Raw genomic sequence first — 16,225 nt, 5'->3', positions numbered from 1 at the left:
ACTGGGTTATAAATGACAGTTTCCTTCCTGTCAAATCTGTCTCCTGCTGAAGAATCGTTGTATAATCTCTGAGATCTTTAGTGCTCTCTTACAAGCAGTTCTTTACTATTGCCGGCCTGTTTTTTTTCTAACAACAGTTGTTTTTCCCCCCCTTGCTGACGTCTTAGGAGAGATCAGGCGATCGCTCCATTGCAGCACCAGCGCAGCCTCCTGAGCGCTCGGCTTTGGAGGCTAAACATCTGCGACCCAACGCCACAACACAGCTGGTCTCACCTGACAGCTCACGCTGACCGCACCGAGTAAAAAGGAGGAACGCCATTTTGACAAGCCACCTTTTCCTCCTGCATCACTTCCTGGATGCTTTGTTTCTGCAGCGCAGAGGGGGCAGCGGGCATCTTTATACAAATCACACGGACTCTCTGAAGTAATTTATCCCCAATATTCAGCATCTACACAAATCCTGTTCCAGAGATCAGGATGTATGCAGACTGATCCATGCATTCAGAAGGTTAGGAGGGTTAATTTAGTCAAACCGACCTCTACCTTAGGAGACAACGCTCCCAGTTTTAGGCTGTGATCCGAGCTTTTCTCCATAATTTCATTTGATTGTGGTCTAAACCGGTTGCTTTTACCACCAGTGTAAGCAGCCCTGCATTAATAACCTCCAGCTGATGCATACACTGCGAAAACAGACTTAACTAAACTAAAAATAATTTTCTTGAAATGAATGTATTTGTACTTTATTTGAGCAGGTAAATAAGATGATCTACCAATGGAATAAGATTTTTGCACTTAAAATAGGAACAGCTCATCTCCATCAACTTATTTCAAGTGCAGCACATCTAATTATCTTATTTTAGGGGTAAAATTACTCTTTCCATTGACAGATAATCTTATTTACCTGCTCAAATCAATGACAAATACACAAATTTTAAAAAAATATTACTTATTTTTGGTTCTGTTTTTGCAGTGTAACTTCTCTGACTACCATCTGAGCACATCGAGTCATTGAATAAGAAGGTGTTTTAGATTAAAAGCTCCTTTAAGAAGAGCTTCAACAGCTCGTTTTAAGATCATGTAACAGCCACTAATTTTCTGATGCCCCAGAAATCTCTTGATTATTTTTTCAGCTGTTTTGTTGCTGTTTTTGATCACATTTGCTTCCTGGTGACACATCAGCTAGACCGATGATGATAGCAGTGACTGAAGGACGCTCTGGTCCTGTGGCTGCAAATCTGGTCCTAATCCTCACCCCTCTACCCCCCAGGATAGAAAGCTGCTCTGAGGTCTCTTTCCTGTGCTTGGGGCTGTGGATTACGGCCAAACATCCGTAGGTCTCTCTCGTCCGTCCAAAGGACGGCATTCCAGAAGCCTCCGTTCAGATTCAGCTTTCCATGACATCTTGGTTTCTTTCCTAAAATCTCTTCCAAACAAGCCCTGCTTATTCTGTCTTTTTCAAACCGTCCTCTCACGAAGGTTAACGTTAAACGTGCCCAACTTAGACCTGCAGAGTCGGAGTTAAAGCCTCCTGAATGTTTGCAATTCCTCTGAGCATTCTCAGGTCTGACACTGGGGTGAATTTGCTGAGATTAGAAGCTGCTTGAATGATTTCCTCTTGTGAATAATCAGCTTTACTAACAAATGGACTTTAAAGGGTCAGAAAAATGGCATCATAATAACCCTTTCAAAACTGATGGCAGCAACAATTGAAAAATCTCATTGCTGATGTCTTTCCCTACACATGTGTGCTTCAGACCCAGCCAAAGGACAAAAAAAATGCTGCTTTAAGCCCACCCGGCTTTTTATTGAAGCCCTAGAGGTGCATTTAAGTTTTCTCATACCTGTATTGATAGTACTGGAAACTGTCCTTTTCCCCCCAGAACTTCAACTGTGTTTTCTTCCTCATTTTCTGGTTCTTTAAAGTTATATTTAGAATAAATACAACACAATCAACTTGAACGACACAAGTAAACAGAAGCCTCTTTAAGACAATAAGTTTCTCTAAGGGAAACCTTTGCCTCTTTATTAAGGGCAAACATCCTTACATTGTCACGTGTGAAGCTGGAACTGAACCCACAACCTTCTGATGGCTCTACCCTTTGAGTCACAGTCACCCCTGCTCGCTCCAAGCCAGGTTAGACGTGTGTTTGCACTCTTTATCAAGCGAAGACATCTTTGGCCATCTTGATTGCAGTTGCTACAGTTGAACCACTAGGGGGAGCCCCGTTAAACCAGACAGCCATCGCCTCATGAAACGAGTCATTTTCGCTTGTTAGCACAGCACCAAGCTTCGCTTTTATGACATTCTGTTGATCGGCTCTTTGCAGCGCTGGTAGATTTTACTCTGGCTCTTGATGCTGAACTGCTTGGGCGCCTCTGAATCTTACCATCTTGGAAAAAGTTTTTTTCTTTTCCTTTTGCCTCTTTTTTTTGTTTGCTTCTTCATTTGCTTTTTCCACCCACTCACTCAATCTGAGCTAATCCTCACTTATCTGACAACAATATGTATCTGGCTCTTTGGTTTCCCTACTCCTTTGGATGACATAGCCCCTCTCGCGTCTGTCAGTTCCCTCCTTGTCTGAAAGTCGGCTGTTGTCTCAGGCCTTTCCTTTACACACCGTCGCCCACTCTGCTCAGTCAACCAACCTTTCCTCGCCTCATCTACTTCCTTCCAGCTGACTCTCAGCATCAGCTTCATCACTTTCTACCACCCACCCACGCCCTGTTTTCCCCGAGTCTTTGTCTGTCCGTTGGCCCAATTCCAAAGCTGGTTTGTTCAGAAAATCTGAATAGGTTGAAGATTTCTTCAGAACATCTCTCTTTGCAAAGATGCAGAAGATCCATTCTAGAAGTTGGACATGTTCGTCTACAAAGACCAAAAGGACAAGACCGGAGACGGCCCCTTAAGTCTTCGTGATTGCCACCAAGGAAGATTTTTTTAACTTTTCGTAGCGTGACAGAAATGTATTTAGCATGAAAGAGGCAACTTTTAAACCTAGACAGGAACGTCGAGTTTCAATGGCGTTTTCTGTGTTCTTTGAGAAACGCCTCACAGAACAAGATGATAAATCATACATTTCTGTTGTGCTTTACAGTAAAAGTAATTATTGTATATACTGTATTTGTAAAATGAAAAAAGCCTCTATGTATTTAAAAAAAGATAATTTTTATAAATTGCTCCTTGATCCAATTGAAAGGCTGGGTAGTTTGATGATTTTTTTATTTTTTTTTTTAATTGGGTGGGGTAGTTAACAAAAATCTGACCTAAAACAGGAAAGGTTTAGTCTGATTCAGTGTCAAACAGTGAGTAAAAATGGTTAGCCCTTTAGTACAATGAACAGAAACAACTGGTTTACAGTGTACATGTATGTATATCGACATATTTAATCCAATGTCTCTATCCTTAAGACTTAAATGGGCGTAAAAGGTGGTTTAAAGCAACAGAACGTCCTCCATTATTGTGTTTTTCTTATCTTTTTTTGTCAAACCTCGTGTGTTTTCAAGAGATATATATATATATATATATATATATATATATATATATATATATATATATATATATATATATATATAAAAATAAACTGAGAACCACTTCTTTGGTGTTGTGTCATACGAAGGGCTACCAGTACTGAGTTTTAAACCAGAAGATTCAGCGTTCACCTTCAATTTATGTAAAAAAAAAAAAAAAAAAAGCCAACATGTTTTTCATGCTTTTTTATAGATATTGTAATTTTAAAATCTATATAAATGCAAATGTGAATAAACAGGCAGAGTAACGGAATAAAATAAAGTTTTATATGCAGCTCACTGGTGGATTGCACTTTATTTAGAACAGGGTTGTGGGGCTACTTGGTGCCCATGGGCTCCATGGTGGTGACCCCCGATATATATCTATATATATATATATATATATATATATATATATATATATATATATATATATATATGTAATTATTTATATTTTTTTACTGAAATGGCCTTTCTGTCACTACTGTAACACTGAAGCCAATAAACGTAGGAAACACAGATCGTGTGCCGCCAGTCTGCGTACGACTCCTGAGATGAAATTTCCTTTTTCTGGCTGCGCTGCCAGGCGCTAAAAGGTACGAAACCAAAGAGAAAACAAACTGCTGAGCACGGCAACGCTGCTACTGCGGTGGGAGGGAAGCCGAGACGCGGTCGCCATGTTCCCCCGGTGAGATGGACGGGGACTTTTTGGAGAGTCTCCTGAGCACGGAGAGGAGGTGTGAAACTTCTAATTCCCACATAGCTGCAAAGACAGTGTATTTGTCGCTAATGGGCACTCAAAATAGTGCTGGGGGCAGAATATGAGAGGGAGAGAGGAGCAGCCCAGCACATTGGAAACTAGAACACAGAAGGTTCTGGCAGCCACACACTCCTACAGGGAATTATCTAAAAAAATATAGACTCAGAGCCACTACTGTATGCTCATTAAAATGCCCTCAGTCTCTCCAAGTAGAGGAGCTTCTCTAACAGGGAAAACATCCAATGGATCAAACTTAAATCACTGAGAACTTTATAAGGCTGCAAATCCAAAAACATTCATTTGTTTGGTTCGTCGTAGCAGATAATCAGTTCATCACAGAATGTGTCAGAAACTAAATTCACTGGCAGCGATTACCCCTGAAACATGCAACTGTTCTCCCAATTACAGAGGAGCACAGCGCTTTGTCTAATACGCTGTGAATGCCAGCTCCACAATTACATTTAGAAATGTGTCCCGCCTGAGAACGAGAGTGTTGAATAATGAAGCCAGCCTCCATTCACCCACATATCAGGCTCCGGGGAGTGGTAAGGTCATTTCAAAGCGTGGTAATTATCAAATGTGCACTTCATGGGCTCAGAGTCAAAATTAATATCCCGAAATATCTCTCCTGTGTAAATTGTTTCTCAAGTTAATAGCTGTTGGTTTGTGAAGAAAGGAAACTTGTTCCGAGGTTTAATTAAACAAATGCATGCGTTCTGCACAACCAGCGCGATATCCACAAACAGAGCTTCCATTCGAGGGGCTGCAGCAGGTCTGAGGGGAGGCATGCACTCTGGAAAACGCACAGACAGACAAAGCAAGCAACAGCAGACCACACTGAAAGTGTAAAAACATCGGATAGTCACCAGAGATTTACTAAAAATACATGTTCAATTTCCTGTAGGATCTCAAGCTCTCTAAAGACGTTTCGGACCTCATCTCTCTCTATGCACTGCTGTTTGTTCATGTACTTCATGGCGTACATCTTCTCTGTGTCCCTCTTTTGCACAATGCATACCTGCAGGCAGAAAAAACAAGGTGGAGGGGGGGAGAGGAGGGGGTGGGAAAGGAGAGAGAGAGAAAAAAAACATGTTAGAAGATAAACAGGTTTCATTTGTTTGAACATGGACATGAGAAAACAGCCCTCAGCTGCTCTTGGAGCAACGGCAAGAATGGATATTACCAGGGTTTCTCCACTGGATGGATGGATGGATGGATGGATGGATGGATGGATAAACAAGGATGGATGAATGGTTGTGTAGAAAATGGATGTTGGATGATTGAAGAATGGATGAATGGGTCCATTAACGGATGGATGGATGGATGGATGGATGGATGGATGGATGGATGGATGGATGGATGGATGGATGGATGGATGGATGGATGGATGGATGGATGGATGGATGGATGGATGGATGGATGGATGGATGGGTCCATTAACAAAAGGCTGGATGGATGGATGGATGGATGGATGGATGGATGGATGGATCCATTAACAAATGGATGGATGGATGGATGGATGGATGGATGGATGGATGGACAAACAAGGACGGATGAATGGTTGTGTAGAAAATGGATGTTGGATGATTGAAGAATGGATGGATGGGTCCATTAACGGATGGATGGATGGATGGATGGATGGATGGATGGATGGATGGATGGATGGATGGATGGGTCCATTAACAAAAGGCTGGATGGATGGATGGATGGATGGATGGATCCATTAACAAATGGATGGGTGGATGGATGGATGGATGGATGGATGGATGGATGGATGGGTCCATTAACAAAAGGCTGGATGGATGGATGGATGGATGGATGGATGGATGGATGGATGGATGGATGGATGGATGGAAGGAAGGAAGGAAGGATGGATGGGTCCATTAATAAAAGGCTGGATGGATGGATGGATGGATGGATGGATGGATGGATGGATGGATGGATGGATGGATGGATGGGTCCATTAACAAAAGGCTGGATGGATGGATGGATGGATGGATGGATGGATGGATGGATGGATGGATGGTTGGATGGATGGAATGAAGGAAGGAAGGAAGGAAGGAAGGAAGGAAGGAAGGAAGGAAGGAAGGATGGATGGGTCCATTAACAAAAGGCTGGATGGATGGATGGATGGATGGATGGATGGATGGATGGATGGATGGATGGATGGATGGATGGATGGAAGAATGGATGGATGGATGGATGGATGGATGGATCCATTAACAAATGGATGGATGGATGGATGGATGGATGGATGGATGGATGGATGGAAGAATGGATGGATGGATGGATGGATGGATGGATGGATGGATCCATTAACAAATGGATGGATGGATGGATGGATAGATGGATGGATGGATCCATTAACAAATGGATGGATGGATGGATGGATGGACAAACAGACAGATTGTAGGACAGAAGACGGCTGAAGGACAGAAAAACGGCGTAAGGGACATTAACAAACTCACAGCATTCATTACTATCACGGGTATTCCAACATCCAACATAAATCCTTAAATCGCGTCCCAGACGCTCGTCCAGCCTGGATGAGGTACCAAGCCTCGCTCTGACGGGCTCAGCGGCTCTCATGAACATCAGTTTCAAAGCCGGCGCTTCCAAACAAATCGTCTCATAATTTATTCACACTGGTTGTGTGGTTTTTGTCAGGAGGTGTCAGTAAAAAGGTCGGCTGCAGGACGAGACTCCAGAGAGGTGAGACTCATCACAGTAGCAGCAGCGTCTGCAGCCATTACACCCATCATGTGGCTGCAACCATCACCGGCCGGCCCACGCAGAACGACTTCAGCGTCAGGCTTGCTGCTTAATCTTCCCTGATTTCCCTCCTCATCCTACTGCTGTATAGCAGGGAGAAAAGTCTGTGGAAAAGTCTACTTACAAAAACACACACACAAAAAAAATAATCATTCCGATTGGCTTGTTTACATGACGCATTTTTGATTGACCGTTTATTCCGATTACTTTTGTCCATGTAAACGTATCAGGATTGGATTGATTATTTAACAAGAGAAAGGAAATCCTGCTTCAGATAGTAAAAAAAGATGATATATATTCCTGTGCGCCACCTACGCCTAACCATGTGGCTAAACATTAGCAACAACAACAAAAAACAAAAAACTGCAACTATAGGCACACTTTAGTCTGGTTTTCTGTTTGGATTCTAAACATATAAATCCTACTGCTATAAGAAGAGCAGAGGGGAAATGGTTGGTAGAGCATCTTAATGTCCATGGAGACACAAAGAGAGGCTCTGCAATGTGTCTTGTGACAGAAAACATATATTTGCCGTTGTATATTGCTGTTTAATGGCGCTTTGAAGAACCCCCCCAAAGGACTTAAAGGCTTAATTTGAGGTCTTAACACCACACCTTTTCACGCAGTCAGTAAAATGTTTACCAGGGCCAGAGGGAAAACAAAAACACTGATTTGAACAACTGAGAAAACAGGATTAAGAGAAACCTGCGAGATTTTAATTTTAATGTTAACAGCTGCTTTGGCTCTGTGTTTTTTTTTTTTTTTTTTTTTTTTAGGTGTGCATCTCCATGGCAAATGCCTTAAAAAGCCATTTGAGTATCTGAATGTCACCATGATGGGAGAGTAGGGGTTTAATTGAATTACCTTATTTGATTGTTTTAGTTGATTGGATTTCTATCCGCATGCTGATATTTTGAAAAAAAAAGAAGCCTTCACCAAAAAGAGAGCAAATCACACCAATGTTCGCTCCACAAACCCTCCAGGAACAAAACATACGCCGTTGTTGTGAACCTAAAGACTGCTTGTAATTTAAGAGACGAGTTTCACAATCTCCAAGGCATTAGTACGTAAAATGCACCCTGCTATTTTTCATAACAGATACTAGTCCAAAACAGCCATTTCACAGGTTTCATTGGAAAACTGCAAGAAGCTGAAACTTGATCCTGTCTTTTTGTCCCTGGAGCCGGCCAGTGGGAAGACAGCATTCCTATCAGGCAAATATTTGAGGAGATGCACTGTTTAACCTAATGTGATTCCTAAAAACCATGACACAAGTTGCAATAAGTCATTCTGAACATATTTGTATATAACAAAAATCATATCAAAAATGTGCATTTAAATTACAAATAATAATGAGTTTAGGGATACTTTTGTATGCCAATTAGTTGGTTTTCCAGAGGATGAAGCAGGGAATAAAAGAGAAACGTGAACACATACCGTTAAAATAGACGTTATCTGAAGAGTGACTGGAAGGTTATTCACTATGAGTAAAACATCATCTATAAAACTGTGCTCATAGTTTCCCCTCAAGCGCACAGCTCATGTCTGTCTTGACACCTGTCAAGTTCACTACCTTGGATCTTTCAGCTCAAATTTCACGACTTCTGTCAATTCTTTCTACTATTTAAAGTAATTCAGGAGCCTCTCAGGAGCCGATTTATCAAGCGCACAGACTTCTAGCTTTACACTCAGGATCTCATCAAGCACAGGCAACAGACTGTCCACGTTCTTCCTGCCATTTTGTAACCTTTCCCCGCTCAGGCCCACATGCACATAGGAATCACATTCTGAGAAATTCACCCAAGCTTGGCTGTGCTGGTTGTCGGGACACCAAAAGAGGCTGTGACTTTTTTTTTCATCAGCCGTGCCGGTTGTTTTGAGAATGAAACAAGGTTAGATTTATTTCACATCAGCTGTGCCGGTTGCTAGGAAGCATTGTTTTTGTTTTGCTTTTTTTTTAGCCCTGTACCTGAGTCAGGTACAGACTGGAGGAAGCTGATTTCTTCTTTCTTTTAAAATGGCTATGCTGGGTGCTGGGAGACCGAAAGACATTGTGAGGTATTCACGGTGCAACGTCAAAGCAACATGTTCCTTTTATTTTATTTTTTTTGCCTGACTGGACAATAAGAGACATAAGAAAGCTAAGAGTTTTGCAAGTTGGTCGCCTGCAGGGAAACTGAAGGCATCTGTGAATTTTTTTGTCGTCCATTCATTGTTAAGGAAGGAGGAAGGGAAAAAGCTTGTGCATTGGTTCTTATTGGTTTATAACACATCATTTGGAATCGTGTTATGAAGCTTTCCTTCGCCCTTAGACAAAAGAAAACCTTCAGAGATGGATTTTCAATTTTATCAAGAATCTTTAGCGTCACCATGTGTCACCATGGTGAAATGCTCAGGATGTACGCAGATTACATACAACACAAAGACGCAACAGACGTAACATTCCCACACATATTATTCTTGAATTTAGATATGAAGTCAGTTGATTGCACTGACCGAACACACTTCCTGCGATGTGTAAAACATGCATATAGTCTTTAGGGTCTGCTAAGACTCGTACCGAATCCGAAAAGTCTGATATGAATTACTGTGTCGTTGCATTAATTAATCCCTCAACGCTTCATCAGTGATACAGCCATGTCCGCAGTAAACTCTCTGCAGCAATCTTATGACTTGATTTACAGAAGTGTGCAATCAGACATTCCCTGAGAAATTGGAGTGTGCAAATAGGCATCACTAGTAGTGTGGTTGCAACATGTAACAGACCCCAATCTTCTCAGCAGGGGGTGATGACCATGTTTTTGAGCCTATTAATATTTAATTTACTGTTTCTGAAGTGTTTGCCTGATAGAAGTGGGTTAAACTGTTCATTGCCCGGGTGGGTGGGATCTGTGGCAATACGTCTGGCCCTTTTCTGGACGCATGCTGTATAAACTGTGTCCAGATCTAGTAGACAGCATCCCACAATCCCCTGCGCTGTCCTCAGCACCTGTGCCAAGTCCTTCCTCTCCTGCACTGTGCAGCTGCCACACCACACAGTTACGCTGAGACACGAAATGCTTTCTATTGTAGCTCTGTTGAAGTTTTTTAACAGCATTGTAAAAAGCCCAGTAAGTTTCAGTTTCCTGAGGAAGAAGAGCTGTTGTTGGGCTCTTCTTCACCAAGTGGGAGGTGTTCACAGTCCATAAAAGGTCGGAGGAGATGTGCAAGGTCATGACTGACTTCACACTCAGGTTTTCCCGAAGACCTCTTCATTCCAGATGGACTGTTTGTTGGTGAAAACCTTGATCTTTTTTTTTTCTTCCGACCAAAGCAAACTGGTCCAGCTTAAGTCTAAGCAGTGTTTATCAAACTTCTCCTTTTTGCTTTTGTGATAGTAAGACAGAAAAAAACTTTGCTGGCAGGCCTCTCATCCAACAAGTCCCACGTGTAGACTTGGTTACCTAGAGATCCCCTCTTAATGCAGCTCTCTAACAAAAAGCTTTGGAGCTAATTTCTTTTTCTTTACTTCTTTTCATCCTCTTACTGTGTGTGGTGCTAAGATAGACTTAGGCTGTGGTCCAGCATCGTTTGTCACAGTTCCAGTTGTTTTAAACGTATTACTCGTTGATATATATATATATATATATATATATATATATATATATATATATATATATATATATATATAGTATTTAAAGAAAAATAGGTATTTTATTGTAGCCATCCTTGAGGTGTGATGATCAACACACATGTACTTTACATGAGTGATGTGTTCTTGTGTCTATCCTATCAGTTATGAATCACCTCATGATTCTCTTGGGAAACTAAAAACACACATTCTGATCAACTTATGGACATTCAAGTTTATATTTGTTTCATACATTTTAATTAAGGGTGGGAATGTAAATAATTATAGCATCACTAATAATGCATGAAAAAATGTAATATTTATAAGGGAGTGTTTTTCATCAATTGGAAGAAAAGACCTTCATTTTGAGGCTCTTTACACACATGTACTGTATCTGTTGTGGGTGCTGTGTATCGGTCTGCTGGTTGTCAGAGTAGATTAAACCAGACTAAAATATTAAAGTGGAGGAAATGAGTCTAATGTGACATCATGGAAATGTAGTCATGTAGTAACCACTAAATATTTTTACAAAGAGAGTTTAAGAAATTAGTGTTTAAGTGTTTTTTCATGTTTTTTTTCTTCTTTTCCATATTTATCTAGACTTTGAATGCAGAAAAACCAAAATCCATACTTTTTTGTACTTTTCAAGACATTTTTGGGATCTTGTATGAAAGATTTTCCTAATCAAACAGGTATTCCTCATTGATTCATCTCCCACTGGACTCAGGAACTGGTCAGTTGAGTAAAATGATGGAAACAAGGATTTATTCATGTATTCATAGAGAATATTAGCAATTTCAATGCATCAGAGCAGTTTTGTAGAGAGCAGATAAAAAGTAACAATTTAGAGGCGAAAAGAGGTGAGGCGGAAAGTTTAGAGAGCTATTTGCATATGAATGTAGACATTTCTCAGCTCAACTCAAATCAGCAAAGATGAAAGATTCAAGAAATCCCTCTGACGTAAGTAGAGGACAGAGCCACAAAGGAGTGATGAATGCTAGACTCTACCAAAGCCATGTTATAAGAAAAATCATCTACAAAATGCTAACAAATGTCACACCGAGGCAACGTTTAATTTAGGAACCCTGCATTTAGAGGCTGTCAGCGGATGCCGCTCAGAGACAAAGTTCTCTTTGTTGCCCAACAGGATGCCTGAAGCCAGTTCAATTCACCAGCTGGCTGTGCATCTGGGCACGCTGACCAGATCAAGCTCTGGATGTAGCAGCCTCTTGCCAACACAGGCCAGACGTCACAGGGCCACTGGACAATATAAAGCCACCCAATAACCAGCTTCCAAACACACACACACAACTGCAAACAACATGAAAATACATCTGTGTTCTTTCAACACTGACACAAACATTAATTCCTTTTTGCTTTAGTTGATTGGGTTGGTTTTTCGACGATCATAAAACATTCCTATTCACAGAGAAAAGTTTTTAAAGCTTGAAATCACAAAACATCTACATTTCATTGCAAAAAAAGGAAAACAATTGTAAATGATATTTAAAAAATATATATAGAATATATTTTTTACTTTTTGAAAAGAGAAAGACATGGCATCAGATTAACATGACTGAAACTCTAAGTGGAAAAAGGCACGATCTGATGACCAAATGACATAACTGCAGTATCCAATAAGTCTGCACATATATCCCTATTACCAATGATTACAACAAATTTTGTTGTATCCCTCTGGCCTTGGCACACATTGATCCAGATTACTGGATCAATGTGTGCTTCTGTGCTTTTTTGTCTCTCTTGTTGTGTCTCTGCTCTGTCTTCTGTAACCCCCAGTCGGTCGAGGCAGATGACCGTTCATACTGAACCTCGTTCTGCTGGAGGTTTTCCTTCCCGTTAATGGGGAGTTTTTCTTCCCACTGTCGCTTCATGCTTGCTCAGTATGAGGGATTGCTGCAAAGCCATGTACAATGCAGACAACTCTTCCTGTGGCTCTACGCTTCTCCAGGAGTGAATGCTGCTTGTCGGGACTTTAATGCAATCAACTGGTTTTCCTTATATAGGACATTTTTGACCAATCTGTATAATCTGACCCACTCTGTATAATATGATTGAAATTGACTTTGTAAAGTGCCTTGAGATGACATGTTTCATGAATTGGCGCTATATAAATAAAATTGAATTGAATTGAATTAATTAATCATCTGATATAGGACTGCACAACATACTGCAAATGTATCACCGTAAGCAATATGGATATCACAGACAACTACCTGCGCTGTAATAACTCTTTGCTAATTAGTACTCTGCATTCAGGCTCCCTATGCCTCCGGACTTGTTATTAATGTAGGGTAGTGGTAAGGTGGTAACGTCATTAATAAACTCTAACTACATTGTATAAATGCCAAAACAGCAGACAGCAGCCAGAGGAAACACTTTCAACAAAACCTTGTTGAGATGGAAATAATGAGTTGAATTTATTTTCCTGTAACTAGATAGACCCACAGACTCAACGTCTGAGGGTCTGTGTTTCCTGTAAAACTCAATGCGGAAAAGGATTAAGACTTTTAAACCATGCATTTGCTTATGGAAAGTCATAATGTTATTGCAACATTCCACAATACTACCACAAATAGCTAGTTTCCTTATTAATTTAGTGAAGCTCCAATCTGATAGCAACTATTTGAAATAGTCATTTAAAGCGGACATATCATGCTTTTCAGTTGTTTCTTTTCACATTTAAAGTATTTAGTTGTGATGTATATAAAGTGGAACAGCAATGCTTTGGTCTGAATTTCTCAGTATTGTTGCCCCACAGGCCCTCTTTTGCCCCTGTTCTGAGGTGCGTCTGTGAGCAACTCGTTTTGGTGCCGTCTCTTTAAATGCAAATGAGGCAGTTCACACTCCGCCTCCTCTCCAGGTCGCAGAGAATTCCAATCCATCCCTGGTTAACCAATTATTGTAGTTTGATAGCAGAGATAGGATTGTCTAGCGCCCCATATAAATGTTATTCCCGAATTGATTAAATGATGTCAACAACGTAAGACCTGTCCATCCAGCCTTACATGTTAGAGCCAGAGTCTTACCCAGAGCGAGAGAATTAAGACGACAAATCTGCAGGGCCGCTAGCATCCTGGAGCTTGGACTACAAATTTCGCTGTGAGAACACAAAAGGGAGTGTTCAGAAATTGCAGGATTCCATGACTTTGTTTGGCAGCTCTGCAGCAAACTCTGTGATGTAATTGTTCATAAAACATAATAGAGAAAACTGAACGGCTTGAAAAATATGACCCAAGCAGAATATAAAGATATCCACGTAGCACTGGGATAGACTGAATTAAAATTTTCTTAACTCCTAGAGACTCCAACTACACAACAAAACTTATTTAAGGGCAAAAAACATGGATTTTTCATGATATGTCCACTTTAAATGAATTCAGCTGGACTGAAGTAACAGAATTACGACAGCTTTTCCACAAGTGATTTGCATTCCTTAGTATCTCAATTTTTGTAAGGATAACAGTTTGTGTGTCTTTACCAAAGCCTATAAAATCTATAAATCCCTGAATGGATTAGCACCTAAATACATCACAGACTTGTTATCAGTGTATCAACCATCCAGACCACTCAGGTCTTCTGGCTCCAGCCTGCTCTGCAGAACCAGAACCAGAACCAAACATGGAGAAGCAGCATTTAGTTCCTATGCTCCACTTATCTGGAACAAACTTCCAGAAAACTGTGGAGGTGCTGAAAGCCTGAGTTCTTTTAAATCAAGATTAAATCAAGATTAAAAACACAAAATTTGTAGTCCAACAGTTTTTAATATTTGCTTTTAGTTTGTATTTTCCCATGTTTTATTTTGTTTCTACATTTTATTCCAACTTCCTTTTATTCTGTTTTATTTTCCTATGTTTTAATCATGTAAAGCACTTTGCATTGTCTCTGTACTGAAATGTGCTATACAAATAAATTTGCATTGCCTTGCCTTACACTTTTTTTTTATAAACCTTCAGGTTTATAGATCAATAGGTTTATAAACCTATTGATATCTCTGCCTGGTGTATTTTTCTCATTCAACAGTTTATTGGTATGTGGGGTTATATTTTTTCTGTTTGCCTTATAATAGTACAAACCTTTTGAAGCAGCTGTTGACATTAGCAAAAATGTTCAGATTTATACATTTTTCTGCGACTGTTGTGCAGCATTAGCCAACACGTAAAGTTAGGGTTTTGTCATGCTGGTTTTAAACTTTTCATTATAGTTTGTCATAGTCGACAATAAAACCAAGTAACATCAGAATCCTTAAGCTCTGCACAATGCACAAGGGAAAACTAACAGCGCTCCAAAAATATACCTGAAAGGGAAGATAAAAGGTGAGACAAACGAGCCGGGTCCAGGGTTTGTGCTCAGGTCCAGATCCCACGTCTCCGTGCAGCTGGAAGGAAGAAAGTCGGCCTTAGATCCTGTCACAACAGCTTCCACAATCTCTCACGGCCAGCAGGCCACAGCACCGGTTTATCTTTAAAAGAGATGCTTTTAGAGGTGGTCAGCTGATTTGCATTAGAGTGGGACCCATCAGTTTCTCTGCGGACGGCGTGAAAGACAGCAGACTCTTTTCATGTGGCGGTTTGAAAGAAAAGGGAGATGCAAAGGAAAGTCCGCCACTGAGGGGACCACCTGTCTGTCTCATCCTCAAAGACGGGCCGCCGCGTTCACTTTTAACAGTCCTGAGCTCTGAAGCACGGCATCAACTTTGTTGTTTGTTTTTACTGCAGCCCATTCATTATTTAATCGGTTCTAAGATGGGAGAATGGCATAACGAGGAGCTTCATGCTCCGTTTCATGGGGTTAATCTCAATAGGGTCACCCAGATGCGCCTGGCGGCAGAGAGAGCATTTCTCCAACAATATAAACCGCTCTACAATAGGCCAGGATAGTTGGAAACACATACAGTGGATAAAAAACATCTACAGATATATATATAACTATATCTACAGATATATATATATATATATATATATATATATATATATATATATATATATATATATATATATATATATATATATATATATATATATATATATCTTATATATATCTATATATACTTTACATGAGTGATGTGTTCTTGCATCTATCCTATCAATTATGAAGCACCTCATGATTGTCTTGGGAAAATAAAAACACACATTCTGATCAACTTAAGGACATTCAAGTTTATATTTGTTTCATACATTTTAATTCAGAGTGGGCATGCAAATAATTATAGCATCACTAATAATGCATGAAAAAATTTAATATTTATAAGCGAGTGTTTTTCATCAATTGAAGAAAAGACCTTCATTTTGAGGCTCTTTACACATATATACCATATCTGTGGTGGTTGCTGTGTATCGGTCGGCTGGTTGTCAGTCAGAGCAGATTAAACCTAAAATATTAAAATGGAGGAAGTGAGTCCAATGTGACATCATGGAAATGTTGTCATGTAGTTACCACTACATTTTTTTTACAAAGCAAGCTTAAGAAATTAGTGTTTAAGTGTTTTTTCAAAAAAAAAAAATTCTTCATTTCCATATTTATCCAGACCTGGTATGCAAAACAAACAAAATCCATAC

General features: G+C 40.1%; 1 protein-coding gene across 1 annotated transcript in view; it reads right to left on the bottom strand.

The window, feature by feature from the left end:
• Positions 1–16,225, bottom strand: part of LOC105926160 (serine/threonine-protein kinase 32C) — a 128,445-nt gene that overhangs the window by 46,067 nt on the left and 66,153 nt on the right. Inside the window, exon 3 of the mRNA XM_012862377.3 lies at positions 5,134–5,285. Within this exon, the coding sequence (XP_012717831.2) occupies positions 5,134–5,285 (152 nt within the window). The remainder of the gene's footprint in view (positions 1–5,133; positions 5,286–16,225) is intronic.

Source organism: Fundulus heteroclitus, chromosome 22 (assembly GCF_011125445.2).
Source record: "Fundulus heteroclitus isolate FHET01 chromosome 22, MU-UCD_Fhet_4.1, whole genome shotgun sequence".
Lineage (NCBI taxonomy): Eukaryota > Metazoa > Chordata > Actinopteri > Cyprinodontiformes > Fundulidae > Fundulus > Fundulus heteroclitus.
This window is presented reverse-complemented; position numbering and strand designations above follow the sequence as displayed.